This window comes from Pteropus alecto, unplaced genomic scaffold, assembly GCF_000325575.1.
Source record: "Pteropus alecto unplaced genomic scaffold, ASM32557v1 scaffold40, whole genome shotgun sequence".
Classification (NCBI taxonomy): domain Eukaryota; kingdom Metazoa; phylum Chordata; class Mammalia; order Chiroptera; family Pteropodidae; genus Pteropus; species Pteropus alecto.
Genome location: NW_006431919.1, coordinates 20154483 through 20173124, shown reverse-complemented (window position 1 = coordinate 20173124; position 18642 = coordinate 20154483). Strand labels below are relative to the sequence as shown.

Here is an 18642-nt window from a genome sequence, read left to right as displayed (position 1 = left end):
CACGATGGACATCACATGAGTATCTCACCAACGTTCAATAGGTCCAAAACCAAACACCAGGCACTGTCGGCTGATTCATCCATCTTCTTCCCCCTGGGAGGGCCACCCGCTCCCTGTCCCCCCAGCAACGAAAACACTGAAAATATCAACAACGCAGGATTTTAAAGTGGGGCAAAAGCAGGAGGCTGTTCACGAACCTCTCAAGAATTCAAGTATCACCAGTTGTGTGATTCAAGGATTTATTAAGTCATACATGCAAAACATACTGCTAATTGCATTAGCAAAAGATCAATGTAAAAACACTCCACAATTCTGCAACTGTCAATTTAAAAAATTTTGTTCTAGTGGTTGAAAGGTCCAACCTTGTATTCTTGCCAGTGGCTGAGTTTACAGAACTTCGTTACCACGAGCATGGGGTGTACAGCCCCTCACAGACCCAAAGGAACACTGTTAGGCAGGGCAACAGGAAGTGTGTCCACGCGGCGGAGGCAGAGGGGTCGGCATTGGTCAAGGTACAGTGTTGGTGATCTGGCAAGACAGTGATGTTACGAAGTTCATAGTTTAAGAATATCTAAAATATTTTAAAAACTGTAAAGATGCAACACATGATTTTTACACCTAGTTACTAGAAAACTAAGGAAAGCACTAATTAGCTGGAGTAAAGTAACGCGAAAACAGGAATGCACTTCTAATCTACAAAAAAATTTCTAATGCATTATCAAGAAAGATTTTATAATACAAAGAGGCATATTGCTCATTAAGAAGGTTCTATAAGAAAAGCACTAAGTTAGCAACTATGGGAATGACCAGTCAAAGGAATAAATGCCCAATTTCGGGAGGGACTGCAGGGTTAAGAAAAAGCTTAAGAAAACACTTACTGATTAATACCAACTTCTTCACCTGCTGCATTTGACAGAAATTAACCTGTTTAAAATCTTACCCGTGACACTTTTATTCGGTTTAATTATTACGTGTACAATGTAGTGTAAATCACTTCATATTCTGTCGAAATACTGTCTTCATCCTTTGATCACACCACGTGTTCCCACACTCCACCCCAGTGCACCCACGGCTAGCGCAGACTTCATCAGAGGGAACACGGAAGAGCTCTGTTCAAAATTTCAGTAAAAGCTAGTACACTAATTTTTAAAAAAATCTTCCTACAAAATCAAAAAGACTGATCCATTAGGACACACAGTACAGCGCAAGGGATGAACACGGGCTGGAAACTTAGCGATGCGTTAGTTAAATGGCAACATTTCATGAAGGCGGCTGCACTGCTCGCATGGGAAACGAGTTAGAGTGTCTGCCTGTCCTAACTTCAGACGCTACCGTCTTCTTAAGACAAAGTTCTTTAAACGGTTTAGTGCTTAGTGTTCTTAGCACAACAATGCAGTTTAATTCACAAGGTATTTTGGCAACTCTTAATCTGAGCAAGAATAGGGGCTTTTGAAAAATAAGGCTTTAAGAAAGCGTGTCATTTAGGGCTAAATTTTAATAGAATGTGAAAGTTTGAACTCTTACACTTTAAACAAAACCTAAAAATTACTGATTGATTCAAAATGGTTTTATGGAAAAACTAATCTGTAACAAAAACTTGGCATTGAGTGCGAAGGCTCCATCGTTTCTGAGCAAAGCGTACAAAGGTTCCGAGGGGACAGGGCAGCAGGGAAGAGGGACCCGGATGTTTACAACAGCAGGCACTTTCTCTTCCTTTTCTTGACAGGAGGCGGGCAGAGAACGGCGCGAATGGCTTCGTCGAACACTGTCTTGAGGCCTCGCTGCGTGAGAGCGGAGCACTCCAGGTATTTCACAGCACCTGCCAGGGACAACCCCTTATAGTCACGTGGCAATGCGCGTGCCAACCCCCCACCCGGCCCTGCCACCTGCTGGCAGGTGAGCGCAGTGGAGCGGCTTTTAACCCCCACCTCCTCCTTTGGGCCTTGCTCAGCCAGCTCCCCAGAGGTGAGCCAGACCGAGCTGAAGGAGCTGAAGGAGCTGAAGGAGCTGAAGGAACACTCTCCACCCCCCCAAACCAGACTCCAGCCTGTGTCACGAAAATAAAAACACGTGCAAAGCAAACATGAAAAATGCAGTGCGTACCAATCTCCTTAGCCATGGCTAAGCCCTGCGGGTAGGTGATGGGTGTCAGCTTCTTCTCTTTCAGTTTCTCAATCGTGTCTTTATCATCCCTAAGATCAAGCTTAGTCCCCACCAGGATGATGGGAGTGTTGGGACAATGGTGTCGCACTTCAGGATACCACTAGATGTAGAGAAAGGAAAAAAGTTACGATACTCTCCTTTATGAACTTCCTTCACCGAAATGGTATCCACACAGTTGCCAAAACGTATCCACCAGCCCTCAGTCACTGCATCTCTACACAGCCAACCTGCAGAAAACTGCGCCCGCTCTCCAGCCCTGCTCACACCTTCCATTCACATCTTCAAGGACCATGGGACCTCCTGTTCCTCCCGGACCATGGGACCACCTATGGACGTTTCATTAGCAAGCAGGACTCCCAGATTTACGACCCTACAGGATGGGCGTTACTTGTAAGAGCAAAGGTGCCCCCCTAAACCACTGTTTTTGGTAAAACGAGTCAAGTCTTAGGCCATCTCGGGAAATACTCCATGTAGTCGTGGATGAGAATAAACGATCTGGACTCAGGTCTCAGCTCTGCCCCATCGCCCCACGAGCATGACACTGGAATGGCATCTCGCATGTGTCGTTTTCACTAAGTTTGTAAAAGATGCGGCAGTGGAAAGTAACGGTCGTTTTTATTAGACCAACTCCAAAGTGCTTTGTTAAATTTTAACAAGGAACACAGCACTTCTGAATCAGTCTGAAACTTGGGAATTCTATCTACTGAAGTCATATACTTAAAAAATCGATTATCTACCTCAGCAAAATTACTCAAACCAATTTAAATACTGAAAATTTCTATCAATAAATGATACTTCTTAATGTTTCTTCCCGAGAGTCACATTATGTAACAAAATATTTTTCTAAAAAACCCTCCCACTTACCTTTGCGCGAACATTTTCGAATGATGCAGGGCTCACAAGAGAAAAGCAAATTAAGAATACATCCTACAAAAAGGAAACACAGGGGTGTTTAGAAAACGCTCCAACGATGCCGAATGCACTCTGCCTAAGTGTTGCTGGAAACGAGCCAGCGCAAGGGCGTGGACTGTGCACCCGCAGCCTGTGTGGAGGGTGTGCTCCCCAGTGCCCCCTTCGGCCATGTCATATGGCTCCCAAGTCAGAACCAGCTGTGTGTGAGAAGGGCGAGCGGAGCTCAATCTGCTAGAAGTTACTGAGGCCACGGAGACGTCAAATTGGACCCCTGGGAGGCCTGTCATCATTCCCAGCTCCCACCGGGAACCTAACGGTCTGTTATACACAGGGACAAAATCGAGTGTCAAGGTGCTCCGCCAGTATTCCATAAAATTTGGTCTCTGTTTCTCAAAACGTTATCTACAAACAGTGTGCCTTTCACTAAGCTCCTCTTCTGCGTGTTGAGCATAAACACTTCTAGATGATCACTAGGTTCCAATTAAACTGCTTTTTAAAGAACTGCCATCGCCGTCCCTGGCCCAGACGGGGCCCATGTATTTGCTAAATGAGCACGTGACGGAGGCTGGCCGAGTGCGCAAGTAGCGTCTTCCCTGCTGTCAAAGCCCCTGCCCCCCTGCATATGGCCTCTGGAGATCTGCACCCAGGGGAGCTGGAGCTGAAGGGCAGACTCAAAGGAAAAAGCAGGTGCAGATAAATACCTGGAAGAATTTCTGGCTAAAAGTAAAATATTCAGGGTTCTCCTCCCATTCTGCATTGTGTAAAAAGTCTCAATATTTACCTGGGTTAAAATGCCCAAGAGTTTCTAAAATGCTAAGTTTATAAAACATTTTCCTGGAAAAAGGCAGCTACGCTACTTTGTGAAATGCACCCAGTTCCCCAGCTAACACTTTCAGTCATGCAGCTGGCATCGTACCTGTAAGGGAAGGAAACACCCCACACGACAGCCGAAAATGCCAGCGCATGCACAGCTTGCCCAAGAATCACCGTGCCATCTCGCACCTGAGCTGATTGTGGCATTTGGAAGCAGGGCGAGGTTAGCTCTCCAGCGCCGCACAGCCACACCCGACAGGCCCGCGGCACGGGGAGGGACAGCACAGCGGCAGGAGAACCTGGCAGCCCTGGTTAGGCCAGCCCGCCAAGCGCCAGCAGCCCGGGGAGGGGCCCTTCCTAAAAGCGCCCCCCGACTCGGGAGGAGGGAAAAGGCAGCTCATGAACCGCTTCAATTCAAGCTAGTAGGTCAACTGTCACGCTCTAATGACAGCAGTTTCATCAAGCGAGACCCCAACCTTGAGTGAATTCGATAGAAAACACTCAAGGAACATGAGGCTCGACAGGAGATCCTAGGAAAACTACGTGAAACGACAGAATAGATAAAGCTCGAAACTGAAGTCGATTGAAAGTTTTACATACGGCAATCGGCTTGTCTTTGCCCCTGGAGGTTTTATCCTTACCATACGTTTCTCCAACCTAGTAATGCATGAGAACGTTGTTGGAATTTAGTAGAAACTGAGGAAAATAAAAATCAATACAGCCTGTTACTTATTCTTCATTAGAGTTCTTTCTCAACCCTCCCAAGGTTCTGAGCTGAAAGCAGATGGGGATCTAACAGGTGTATGGATGCCAAATGCCACTGAACCACTCCATCGACCAACCTGCGAAGGTCAGTGACGGTGAAGACGGAGGTCAGGGGAACACTGGGAGACAAACACAGGTGCTGCTCGTGGCAGCAAACGGGGTTCCTCCCCAGCAGAGCTGAAAACATGCCAAGGAAGCTTATGCTTAGTAAGGAAGTGTTAAAAAAGTACCCTTCCCTCAACAACGGCATGCTCATGCGCAGTCACTGGCATCCGTTAGTGACGGGCACACCCTTCAAAGATCTCTGTCCGAGTTCTCAGACACGAGCCCGGCTGAGGCCACGGGCTCTCCAGGACAGGGCCGCGGCTGGGAGCTGTGAACGTGACAAGTGTCCCGTGGTGCAGAAATGCCGGTCCTCTCCTCCCCCGAGTTCGGGGACCTGCATCACTGACACGAACAGTGTGCTGTACGGAGAGCTCTGTTCCAGCCCTGAGGTGTGGAGGTGGTGGCCCAGGAGGGACAGCGTTTCCAGTGTGTTTATTACGATGCTTTCAGTTCTCTCCTTTGTCCAATAAAAATGGAAAGACTTGCTCTTCCAACAACACAGCCCTGGAATTCTTTTAAGAGCCAGACAGAATTATTATAATTCCATGTCATTCAGGCGTCTCTGATTTACAATTCAAAGAGACTGGTAAAGGTTCCGTAACTATCTAGGTTTAATCTGTGAACTATTTTTGAAGATTTGTCCTCCCAAGGCCTTGATGTGATGCCAAATGTCACTATGACACTGGGTCTCATGGGGATTGGCCACAAAAACACAGCTTCGAAATATCCTCTAGCCACATCTGTTCTACCCTTTTCAATGTCTAAGGACATCTTTTTTGATGAAGAAATGCGCTTTCCATCCTACATCAGTGCTACACCATCTGCCCGTCCCTCCTCCTTCCTTTGTCCTCCCCCGGCCTAAAAATGGCTCTAAGGCAGCAGCCTCATGCTTCTGACACTCGTCTTCTAGATTCGATCGTTCCGACCTTGCTGTCCGTGCTGACACCGTGCGCCTGTCCTGTAACACTCAGACTCCTCGGCACAGCCACCTGCGGCGCGACCCCACTCTCCCTCCCTGCCAGGTCAGCATGCGCTCTGCAGCCCCCCACTCGCCTTTCCTCTGCGCGGGGACGCCACGCTCCTCACACAGCCAGGCCACTTCTGACCACATCGACTCCGGCGGGCCTTCCGGGACCTGTGAGACCCCTGTGCCGCAAGCCTGTTCTCCACCACTAGTCAGAGTGACATGCGCAGGGCTCGACACACTGGTCAAAATCACAGCAGTTCTTACTGCCACCCCCTGGCCTGTCTGGCAGGGCACAGAGAGGCGAGGCTGCTGCCAGCAGGAGCGCGAGCTGAAACCTCACTACGGAAGCACGATCGTTTCTCCTGCTTTCATTTTCTTCTCTTCCAAATGCTTTCCACCTGTTTTCACTTACAGGCTTAGGTTTTCTAATGCGGGCATTTCATGCACCAGGACGCATAAACAGCATGCGTGTCATCGGTGTGGCGCTGCTGCGGAACCGAGCTGGGGACAGCGAGAAGAGCAGCCCCCGCGGGCTGGGAGCTGGCCTGGTGCCCGCAGTGCCACCACGGGGGTTTGTGAGAAACAAAACCACCTCCTGGAACAGACATCAGGCCAGGGCGCCGTGTGACCGTGCTGACGCCGAGACCACGGTGAAGCAGTGAAGAGCGGACCGCTTCACAACCTTGTCCGAGCACAAACAAGTACAAGGTCACTGCAAACTACACGACACCGAACATCCCATCAGCCGAGTGCGTGACTCCTCCCGTACCAATCACAGCTTCAGCCTCGCTTCACTCCACCTTCTAGGGGGGCCGTATTAAAATGCCCAGCCAGAGTTACGCTGTCCACGCCGGGGAACCCCGCTTCCTGGAGCCCGCAGCGGCATAGCCCAACGCGAGCCCGCCTCTCACCGACAGGCCCCCAAAGTGTGTCTCCCTTGGGACAAGACCAGCCAGTTCTGTTTGTTTGACCACAGGTGTGTTTCCCGCAAGCTTGGGCTGCGGGACACTGAAGCTGCAACGGCCAACCTAACCAAGCCCCGACCTTTCGGAAATCCAAACAGCTAAGCTCAACGCTGGGTTTCCTTTTTGCCTGACGTTGCAGCAATCTAGGCCGGAACCTGAAAACCCTTCGCGAGTCAGAGCACGCACAGGAAATGAACACACGGGCATGACACACCGGGTCCTGGCTGGCTGAACGAGTGCGGGGCGCGGGGCTCCCGGAACACGCAGGCCTCGGGCGTTGTGACTTCGGCAAGTCCAGGATGTTCCCACTCGCGTCACTAAATACTGGACAGGTGGGCAAACTCAGGCGACCAGACACAAGGCGAGATGCTGGGCCTGAGTGCTACGCTCGTCACACCTTGATTCTGAGCACGCCAACTCGAGAGGAACATGCAGAAAAATGAAATATTTTTAAAGGAGAATATAAAGATAATGTATTAAAGGACAGGAAAGCCCTAAGAATTACTTAATTTAGAAAAATAACTCGAAGGGCAACTTGTACTGAACATGACCACTTGCTCACTGCCCTCTGAAGAACGAAGTAGAAGCTAATGGTATAAACGTGTAACTCAGCTACACAGAGCTACCCAACGGAGAATGACCAGCATCCAATGACCACAGGAAACACGTCTCTTTTAAGGACGCCTCAGATAAGACATCTTCCTACTGGCCCTTCCAGAGTGGGTCTGAGCCCAGTCATGGATGAGCCACATGAATCGGCCTGCAGACCGAAGAGCCAACTACTGGAGACCACGCTCCGCTCAGCACCAAGTTTAGAGTTTTCTTCCTCTTTGCCAGTAAGAAACCAAGGTGCCCACCTGTAACTGCCAGGGCCTGCCCCTCTCCCCCAGCCCCCTGTGGGGCTGCATGGCTACCAGGAGACCTTCCAGGTGACAGCACCGCAGCGTCAGGGACCAAGAGAGCTTCGGCCAAGAGAGCTTGCTCGTCTCAGGGGAGTCCAGGTGGGCATAGTTATGCCACCAGTTGCGTCTCCCCATCTTTGCTCCCAAGCACCCCCACGCCCCTGCCGGCACCCAGTGCAGTACTCCGGTGAGCCACCTGGGGCAAGAGTCACGTCTTACTCCCTTTCTGCTGTCCAGTCCTGGCAGCTCACACAGCTGCAACATAAAGTCCTAGCCCTAGGAGGACAACACCCACCTGGCTTTCAGGCCTCGCCACTGCAGCCTGATTCAGGCGGTCACTATCTGTGTGTTCTTTAGCACACAAAGTGGGAATCTTGCTAAGTCACCTTTGCCTTACTGTGACTGTCTCAGAACAAAAAGGGCACACCCAACCCTGTGAGTCACAGGCAGTGGCTGAGTGACGCCCCACCCTTCCCGATGTATCCAGTGGGTTGGAGACTCCTACCAATCAATGTTTGCAAGACCATTTAAAATTTGGAATTATTAAGCACCTACCAGGTACAGAACAATTTCCTAAACATACTGAAGAATCTGAACCATTTGGTGATTTGGTGATTTAACTCTTACTCACAGTTAATTTTTAGCTGGAGATTAACTGAGAAACCGTGCGATTCAAACCTCCCATTTTATAGTCTGGGTTTTCATTTAGCACTGTTACCAGAATTCACCCAAAGGACAATCTGCAAAACCTACAGCTCAAAGAAACTGTATGTGACAATTCCTCCAGCAGGAAACAAAGACAATGACTGCTGAATGGAAAAAGCTGTATTCCAAGGTTTAAAACTATCATCACGACACAGGAAGTTAATTTAAAAACGTCTTCCTGTGACACTGACCTTAACCTCCGGCCTCCCGGCTTGCTGAGAGGATGTACAGCTCGCCCGAATCTGGGTTCGGCTCTGAACTGAGGCGCTCTGCAGATCTGTCAGTACGTCCACACAGAGCCAGGAGGAGCCCTAACAGCAGCGACACTGGAGTGTCTGCAGCGTGCCTGCGCTGTTCTATGTGCCTTACATGTGTTAACTCATCCGATCCTACACCAAGAGAGAGGTCAAGACCAGAGAGAAAGAAAGCTTCCCAAGGCCACGCAGCCAGCAAGAGGGAAAGCAGGGATCTGAACCTGAGGAATTGGCTCAACTGCCTCTATGCTGTGTTTGCCAGTTAGTCACTAAATCTCCAAAGTTGTTTTAAAAAGGGAAGACACGTATCGATCCAAGCAAATGATACAAGACAACTGCTTAAAGAGAAGTGGCTTCTAAACTCTGCACGAGCTATTACTCTAATTAGCTTTGGTAAATTTAGCTGACATAAAACCAAAACTAATCTATAAGTTTTTCTGACTGTACACAGTGAACACATTTTTATAAACCTGAAAGCTCAATCTACATTTAGGTACCAAAGCCATAGAAAATAAGCATGTATTTTATAGAAAAATAGTACTAAACCCATAAGATGAGTTACTAACTTGATCTAAAGAAACCACAATCTTAAACTGCTTAATTTGATTCTGTGATGCAAAAATGCCACAAAGCAAACCATCCTGAAACTAACTGCTGCTAAAGCTGGTTTGCAAAAACAAAGCAGTAGCTATTTCATATAGATGTCCTAAAACTAAAAGAAAAAATGTTAAATACACAGCACAGTACTCAATAACTGGTAATGCTCAAAAACTAAAAACAAACAAAAACCTGGTTTGCATCTGGGGGGATATGCACTACTGGACTAATTTAAACTTTATTTGCTATTACTCAGTATACCCCCGAAATGGCAATATAGGCAAATCCACAGCGCTATGCAATAATTAAACATTCAGGAACTGCACATTCTAAAGGACACGGCAAACATCAGTCATGAGCCTTACTGTCTGTGGATAGGAGAGGGGACGTAATCTGTCGTAATCTTCTTGTCCAGCCGTGTCCCACAAGCCCAGATTCACCGGTTTTCCATCTACCATAACATTGGCAGAATAGTTGTCGAAGCTGCAGAATGGAGGAAAAATGGTTAGTCTTTAGCCCTGGAGTGTAAGGCACAGGTCCAGGACCTGAGTCGCTGTCCTAGCCGGGGACCCAGAGAAGGTGGTGCTTGGTGCTGGAAAGGCCAGCAGAGGGCCTGGGGCCACCAGGCCAGCAAACGGCCCTGCCTGCAGACATGAGCAGCAGCCTTATGAGCTAAGAAGTGGAGGGAAAACCGGGTGGAGTGTGAGGGGAAACAACTCACAGCTTGAGAAAAATGCGAGAAATACAAGAAAGCTACTAAGTTTAACTGGAAAAAACTGCTGTCAGCAATTCAAAAGCTTTGCCTTTAATAAAGAGAACAAGAAGATTTTCCTCCCCAGGAAGAAATAAAGTATAAAATTAGTCCCCCTTTCAAATCCCACTTGAGTTTTGCACAGACACGTCTGACTCATTGTCAACAAGATGGCACAGCACTGGAGCTGTATGTCCACAACGCCCACCTGAGTGGAGGGTGGTAATTAGTCAGGCCTTGGTCATCCATGCCAGCAACTGAAGGGCAATGAATGGCTCTGGGAAGCTATCATGTAACACTTTCAGAGTGGAGGTGCCCGATTACATGTGTAATTAAATTAATTTGAAGCTGCTATACACAAATTAGTTAACCATAAGAAGCAGCCTAGAAAAGCCTATGGGCTGACAAGGGGAAAATAAAGCTGGCATTAAAAAATTACCATGAGTTTCACAGAGTAGTTCATTAAAAAGAAAATCTGGCATTGCAATTCAAACTAGGCAAGTACCAAACAGAACACAATACGTCAGCCTTGAAAATAAAACTCCAGAATTCATTTTTACATACTCTGAAGACTAAAACGTAGATCTTACTACAGTGGGACAGCAAAGCCAAGGTCTGATTAAGGGTCCAATGTGGTTCATAGAATTTGATGAGCAAACTAGCTTCCTTAAGGGAAAGGTCTGATGTGTTGTAATTCTGCCTCCCCGAGAAAGGATAGATTATTCAATAAATGGTACAGTGACTCTTTTTTTCCATCTGGGGAAAAAAAAAAATCAGGTGTCTGCTACATACTGTATCAAAAAATAAATTCTAAATGAATCAAAGATAAAAACTTTAACCACGAAAATCCCAGAAAAATTGTTAGAGAATATTTTTGCATCACTGAAGTTGTAATGGTCTTCCTCAGTGAGACATAAAACTCGGGGAAAGGGGTTAAAGAAGACACTATAACAAAGTTCGAAGACAAATGAAAGAAGGATTAATATTTTTATATACAAAATTTCTACGAGAAAAATTTTCAGTAGAAAGGCAGAGTTTCAACAGGCAAGACTATAAGTGGGCAGTAAACATTCAGAAGGTTTAAACCTCACTAATGATCAGAAATGCAAATGATGAGGTAACTGTTCAATTCCTGTGGCCACAGCATGTATTAAAAGGGGCTGTTTTAGTCACAGCTGGTCCAAATGATAGCCTTTGAGACAGCAAATGGGTAGTGTCCGTCAAAATTAAAAACATTCATTCCCTTTTGATTTGGCACGATTCCACTTCTATCACGTGCACAAAGATGCATGAAGGATGTTCAACACAGCACTGTTTGTAATGCCAATGGGAAAACAAGGCCTAAATGACCAAAAGTTATATTAACTACAGTAGCTCAAAGTCATTAACAGCTGTGACTTAGCTATCTACACATGTAGATAAGAGAAGTCCCCACCATAAATTCAGGACAGCATGGACAGTGGATTCCACTTACATTCAAATATGCATAGGACACTTCAGGGAGCAGGTAAGCGTGAGAGCTGAGCCTGGGAAGGTGAGCGTGGGGGTGGGGGAGCTGAGGTGTCTCCTGTCTAGTGGGCTGGCAGCCACGAGGGCAGAGCTCAGCAGGGCCGCAGGGCGATGTGCTCAGACTCAGCTGGCCCCACGGGGCTCCCCAGCAACCCCATCATCGGAAAAGCACTTTTCCATCTCCACCCAACTCTGCTGCCAAGGGCGAGCAAGCAGCTCAATCCCGGCCTCCTACATGCCTGCCCCTCCCAACACACACACCCTGGTTTCAATCCAAAGCCCCAGGACGCAACAGGGACGTGTAACCAGACTACCTGCCGGAAAAGGCCAGTTCAAACATGCCCCAGTTCCTTGATCGTTCTTCACGCACACGGTCCAGAAAGCCAAACTGACCCGACACCTACAATATCCAGTCTCTGGAATTAGTTTAACTGCATTTTGTTTCCTGAATGTCTAAAAATCAATGAGGAAAGCTGTTTCATCACTATGTGGAAACTTTAAATATTTTTTTAAAAGCCCAAATACCTTATAACTAGACTCTGGTGAGTGTTTAAGAAGAAAATCAACCACATGTGTTCACGTAAGGATGAAGAATGACTTTATAGAAAAGCAAAGGTCAAAGGTGTCCAAAAACTCAACACAGACAAGTTAATTTCCAGTTTAATTCAAGATACTTACACGGTGGGGATGTATTCTCCAGGAAACGCATTGGTCGTGTAACTGATCAGTAGGCAAGTTTTACCTACAGCTCTAAAGAGAGAGGAAAAAAAGTGTAAGCTGCTTAGTCGACATGAATGTGATCCTAGTTTTCATCATTAAAATAATTTATAGAAAAATCAAGGAGTACACACCAAGTACTTAGCATTTAAAGAAACCCGTTTCTATAACCTTTTAACACTACTAGTATATTTTTATCCTGAGGTTTAAAGGAAACAAATGAGAATTTCTCATAAAGGCAGAGAGTCAGGAGCCTTCCCATTCTGTTTAGGTATGTAATATGAGCACTAACAGCCAAGAAATAGTTATTAAATAAGCACAAAGTTCAAGAGGAACAACACTTTAAAACTGAAAGTGTTTTCTGTGACCATCTGCAGAACTCTTTCATCCAAGAATCTTCGATTCCACCCCCAACTCACTTCGATAAACACTCATATGCAAACGCGCTTTCCTCTGCAACTTCCACTGTGTTGCTCAGGAATGGATTCTGCTGCCTGGCTGAGCGGCAGCTCAAACCCCACCACTTCCCCCTGTCAACCCTCCGGCAGTCGGCACCGGCTGTTACAGGGCGCTTAGTCACAGCCACCGCACGGAACTAGCACGGAACTAGTCTCGCTTTAATTCCTGGCCACCTCCCCAGCCCGCCCCTCACATACCGCCACAAGCTTTCAGAGCAGCACACACAATGTAATACAGACATGCTAACTAATGGCTCAGGGACGCTGGAGTAAACTTCCCGGACCGCTGCAAAGAGGAGAGAGTGAGAGAACCACGCAGAACCCGGCAGAACCCGGCCGGGGACCGGGGCCTCCTGCGCGCCTGGAAACCGCACTGTGCGCAGTCAGGCAGAGGTCGGAGTGGGGGTGGGAGTCTCCCAACCACTTCCATTTTTCCGCAAAGGAACATCCCCTAAAAATTAAGATTACTGCACCATTGGCCAAAAAAGTCTCCAAATTTTCCAGCGTTCAGAGGGTGACTTCGGGGGTTCTAGAGCCCATGTCCCTGGCCTCCTAATGGCTCACCAAACGCACTCCTTACCCACAGGGGCAGGCACATCGCCGCCGCCCCGCCGGCCTACCAAGGTTACCGTGATACACTGGAGTTCTGAGCTGTAAGATTTCATCGTTCAGCCTCAACTACTATAAATCAGGATTCACCATAAAGAAGTTATTTAGGTGCTTTTCTATTTCCCTGTGCTCCTAAGTTTAAAGCAAAAACTTCTCGATGAGGGCAGATCACAGGCTCAGCCAGTCTTGCTGCTTGCCTGTTTCACTCATAACATTACTAAGGGCTTAACAGAAGTGGGAACTCCCCACCCTACAGACCTCCCGGAGTAAAACATTACATCACCGGAGGTAGCTTTCAACTCCCAAAGGCTTTCTAAACAGAGATGACTCACACAGGCCATACGTTTTGTTAAAGGCTTAGAATGTCAAAATAAACCTGTGGGAGCAGGAGCCCAAGATCTGCAGTCAGCGCCCTGGGCCTGAAGCCCACCCATGGCCAGCTCCGTCACTCGCCAGTTGGGATTTTGCAGTGAGTTTCAACTTTCTTATGCCTCCTGTATTCTCACCTGTGAGACAGACACAAAACTACTAACTCCATCACAAACCTACTGTGAGTATTAACTCGATTTCAATGTGTACCAACAAACTGTGCACGACGCCAGGACATGTACTAGGTGCTAAAGACCACACGAAATTCATGCAGTTATTCAATTCAAAAATGAAGGATGAGGTCATGACATAAGTGTTAGCAAAGACGCTCTGGAAATGTACAGTAACGTGACCTAAGCTAGTCTTGGGGGTGGTCTGAGGAGGTTGTGACATGTGCTGAGACTTATGAGGAGAGGGATATGCTACCAAGGAATGTTCCAGGCAAAAGTGACAGGCTATGGGGAGGCCCAGAATTCAAAGAAGCCCAGTAAAACGGAACAAAAAAAAAAGGGGGGGGGGAGTGGCAGAGGAAAATCTGAAGAGGTTGTCATCTCTCCTTGTTAAGGACGTGGGACCTGATCCTACTTGGGAAGTCACGGAAGGTTTTTAGTTACCAAGAAACCATTAGATTTGCATTTTTAGAGGAAGCCTCTGACAAGGCGTGGAAAGAAGACTGAGCGAGGAAGCTGGGACTTGAGGCAAGAAAATAAGGAAGCAGCAGCTGCTGCTCTGTTCAAGGAGCCAGCCATGGTGGCCTGGGCCAAGAAGGGGGCTTCCCGGGGAAGAGAAGTGGGCCATTTCGAGAGCTACCGAGACTGGCAGCAGAACAAGCATGGCCCGGGCATGGGTTGGGTGTTTGGGTGTAGTGGCTGGCAGCCCAGGAAGAGCTGAGTCTAAGATCAGAATAAGTGAATCTCTTCAAAATTATAAATGTTGTGTAAAAATGTTAATAGTTATTGTCACTTAATGTCCAGGAAAAGCGGCTAGAACGATTTTAACTTTTATGTTAAAATGCAGTAGCACTTCCTTTAAGATCCTGCCCTTCTATGGATAGAAGGAGCAAAGCCATTACTATAAATATGACCAACAGTGTCTTAAACGCCCTAAAATTTCTTTTCCTAAAACTTCAACCTCAGCTGAGGCATTATCTTTTGAAAGGTTTAACTATAAGGAAATTCAAAGTAAAGACAAGGCCTGATAGCAACTGAAATTTTATTACCAATCTTTTGCTATAAATCTGTGTTCTATAATAAAATTATTAAATTATAAAATTGTAACTTTTTAAATGAGTACATGTCCAACCTTTGATTTAAATATTTACTTAATTTTTAAAACAGATACAAAGAAAAAGAAAAGGTTATCTACCTCCCATTAGTGGTGTATTTATCCACTCCTTTTAAACACACTCCACAAATAAACGCCAGCGGCCAAAGTCAACATCGGCTCTAGGCAAAGTCATAGCTTCTCCCCACAAGAAAGGAACCGTATTTGGTCACGGACTGGACTGATGCTGCTGCAGAATTTCTGGAAGTTACTATTTGCTTTGGAATTTCCAATTTTATATATTTAACTGTTCAGTTCAACCTCTTTTTGACCTCTGAAAGATGCTGTAACTAGAACATGAGCCCACTGGAAGGAAGTTCGCGTGAGCACATTTTCTTTAACCGACCTGTGCCTCTGCTCTACGGAGTAGAAATGCCCAAGATTAAAGCCAATACCTTACGTTCCTATTATGTTCTTCATTTTTCCATTAGAAATCTAAGGAAACTTTTTACTTAAAATTTTTTTGGTAATTTTCAGTGTTAATTCTTGAAATCTATAAACCAAAACTAAAAACGAAACAAAAAACAAAACAAAAAAAACAATTACTCTAGAAACATTCGTGATGTCCTTAGGTTAAAAAAAAAAAAAGAAAAGATCCAGGAACTCAAAATTTTTAAAAAGACCTTGAATGAAAGTCCTCAATTTACACTGAGAAAGAGGTGTGGGAACCTTAACAGTATGTCTTCAGCATATGCTTAACTATGCAGAGAATGTGTTCAGAAAATAGATGAACAGGTTAGTTTCATGCTACAAAAATAAAAAATCCAATCTGAAATTCTGAGGTTTTGCTACAAACAGAAGAAAGCACAACTAACTTATAGAAAGCCCCCTCTTATCACAATTGGAGGCTTTGAAAAATTCAGATTCTGTGTAGTTTCTAGAACAAAGATAGTATCCATACTAGAGTTGAGTATGAATTCAGTAGCCTTTACTCTAGACCACCCTTCTAGAATAAGCCTAACCTGGGGGCAGCTGATAACTTGAATCAGCTGGAGATAGAGTTCAAAACAAGAATTTATATCTACCTGTATATCATCTTCCTTCTCCTTCAAAATCAACCCTATTAACTCCTGTTAAAATATCCCCTCTGATAATGGGAAGATATATATGATAAACGGATAGAGCAAAATGTTGATTACAGAATCCAAGTGGTAGGTATATGTGTTCCCTGCATGATTCTTTCAACTTTTCTATATGTTTCAAATTTTTCATAAGATGTTGGAGGAAAAATATTCCTTCTGATAGCATCTCGTAACTGCCAATCAGGAATCCGTAGCAGGATTCCTGATAAAACAGCTCCTTTCTAAGAAGACTCCCATGGTAAGACAGAGCCACTTGGTGATGCAGAGTGCTAAGCCCTAAAAGTACTAAGACATTAGATGACTAAAGCAAAAGACATCGTAAAAGGTGGATTTAAGGTTTCTAAAATGGATTTCTGATCCTTCAGCACTAAGACATCCCAAACTTTTACTGGGCTTATCATTTGAAAAATTTTAAAAAGCACTATGTATATATAATTTTACCAACCAAAATCAGAGTCAAATACTAAACCTACGTTTGGAAGCCAGTGCAGAATTCAAACACCTTTACAAAATGTGGAAACTTGTGCCTCAAGACAAAAATACGCAAAGACGATTCATGAAGCTTAGGGAAACTCATGTATCACGCAAGGGTACATGAGTATGCAAGGAGAGTGGAGCCTGGCACATATACGTTCCCATGAAGATGACACCATGGAAGGCATTTATCATGCTCAACTAAAGAAATTCCTGGACAACAATATCTAAATTAGATACTGGGCTAAAGGGACCAGTAGCCCAATAGAGACACCAGTTTGTATAATGAGTGAAATTACGGTTTTAAGTCATTCACTCCCAGCCTTCTAGTAAACCAAAGCCAAAACACTGGTAAAAATGGTTTACAAATACTGGAAAGTGAGATGCTGTCTTACCTAAGTAAAGCTGACAGAAAATCTTGGGGCAGAGGTCCCCCAAACAACAGTGACAGACTCTGTGTTCAGGAAAGACTTAGAATAAAAAAGTTATCAAATTTTATCTCATTTTATACTCAATGGAAGTTAAATCACAAAATAGGAAATAATCCATTAGAGGAATATGGGCTAATGGGCCCCAGCTATAACATAGTTACCGCACGGCTTTTAACCATAATTCCCAGGAATATTTTTAAAATGAGGAAGCTTCCAATTTCCTTCTCGGCTTTAACTGCCTTTAATTGCCTGCAATTCCACACAACATTAAGTGACTCGTTAGACAACCCCCCCCCAAAATTGAGACTCATACTTAACAGCTCCAACAAATTTGTAATAAAAGAACATTCCTACTGTATCACCAGGAATATATTTTATTTGGGTGAAAGCAGAAAAATATTTTTGGTATGGAAAATTAAGTTTTGTACTGAATGTTACATATTGTCCGTTATTTGAAATAGTACAGCTGAAAACTTTTTGTAAAGGTACATTTCACTTCTAATATCTCAGCCTCAGTCAATATCAATGTCAAAAACAGCATTAACAAACTCAAGGCCAGGAAGTGTGTTTTATGCCTAATACTCCCTTCACAGAGCCTAGCAGTGCTTGAGAGAAATAGAAGCAGCAATAATACTGACAGCTGGCACTTAAAAAAGTACTTGGTAGGGCCAGGCACCTGCGAGGCACTTCACATCCAGCATCCCGTTTAACTCTCCATACTTCCCTTTGCCACTCTCATCTTGGGGGGTGAGTGATATGCTCTGGGTTTCCCCATGAGGAAGGATCCAGATCCCATAGCAGGCATTGAACAAGTATGGAGACTGGGTAAATAAGCCAACACAAACGGTAGAGGTCCATTTTCTGTTTAAAGAAACTAAATATTTCTGCTGTGCTTATGTTTTAGTTTTAGAAATTTTCAAATAGGAATATTACATACTATGGTTAAGTATTGAATTGGCAGCAATTCGCCCTTTTTTTAAGTTATAGAAACAATTTCAAATGTCTAATTTAACAATGATCAAAATAAGCTGAGAATTCATAAAGTCATTTGAGAGGCATAAAAGCAACGAGTTCTAATGACAAGTTTGGGGAATATTAATCACAAGGAAACAGTGATGCCAGAACTCTTCCTCTGACTTTACACCACTGAAACAAGTGTGCCAGTTGCATTCTGAGTTTGATGAAACTGGTAGTAATTCTTGGAGCTTCCGGGTTAACTACTCGAGCAATGCTGAGACTCACAATTTGCTCGGATTACACTGAGATTCTTGTTTCTTTGGGAGAAAGAAACTGCATAAGACAAGTCTTGTCTTCCTCTGGGGCCTGTAACCACCAAAGGCGGTAATAAAAAGAAACGCCTTGAGTCAGAGAGCCACTCGGCTCCGGGAGCCTGTTCTGCGACACCCCACACCTAACGCAAGCAGCGATGGCCAGTTTTTTTTTTAATGACCACACCACACTCAGAGAAAAGAACCCTCTTGATCGCACCCAGCACCTCGCAACTAGAATCTTAAAAGTTTCTCCACGGAAGGAGCAAAAATAACCATTTTTAAAATCCCACCAGTGGCGAAGTACCAGTGGACGACACCCCTGGTAGGCACATCATCAATCAGTTCAGGGCACATTCTCGTCAATTACAACCGACCTCTCCGCCGGGACGCACGGAGCTCTCGATGGGGCTCGAGGGGTTAAATAAAGCCAAGACACGGTCCCTTTCTGAGACAGGCGACTCTGCGCCCACGGAAGCCACCGGCGAACGAGGGGGGCGGCG

At 45.4% G+C, this 18642-nt stretch overlaps 1 protein-coding gene across 2 annotated transcripts; it reads right to left on the bottom strand.

Moving 5' to 3' along the window:
* Positions 1-225: 225 nt before the first annotated feature.
* Positions 226-12840, bottom strand: RAC1 (Rac family small GTPase 1). 2 transcript variants are annotated; one of them, XM_025043115.1, is made up of 7 exons: positions 12782-12840; positions 12087-12158; positions 9514-9631; positions 4489-4545; positions 3028-3090; positions 2104-2263; positions 226-1819 (listed from the first exon to the last, which is right to left on the bottom strand). In XM_025043115.1, the coding sequence occupies exons 1-7, from the start codon at positions 12823-12825 to the stop codon at positions 1689-1691; spliced, it is 645 nt and encodes a 214-aa protein (XP_024898883.1). In that variant the 5' UTR covers positions 12826-12840; the 3' UTR covers positions 226-1688. The 2 variants fall into 2 exon arrangements, with proteins under 2 accessions (XP_024898883.1, XP_024898884.1); XM_025043116.1 differs by lacking the exon at positions 4489-4545.
* Between the last annotated feature and the right edge of the window lie 5802 nt (positions 12841-18642).

Bases quoted from the DNA above. Each gene is read 5' to 3' on its own strand.
- RAC1 (XM_025043115.1), bottom strand. From the start codon at position 12,825: ATGTCTGTATTACATTGTGTGTGCTGCTCTGAAAGCTTGTGGCG. The intron at 3,091-4,488 runs GTATGTAAAACT...TCCTTTTTGTAG, and splicing joins GCAAAGACAAGCCGATTGCC to GATGTATTCTTAATTTGCTT. The intron at 1,820-2,103 runs GTACGCACTGCA...TGTCCCTGGCAG, and splicing joins AGCCATGGCTAAGGAGATTG to GTGCTGTGAAATACCTGGAG.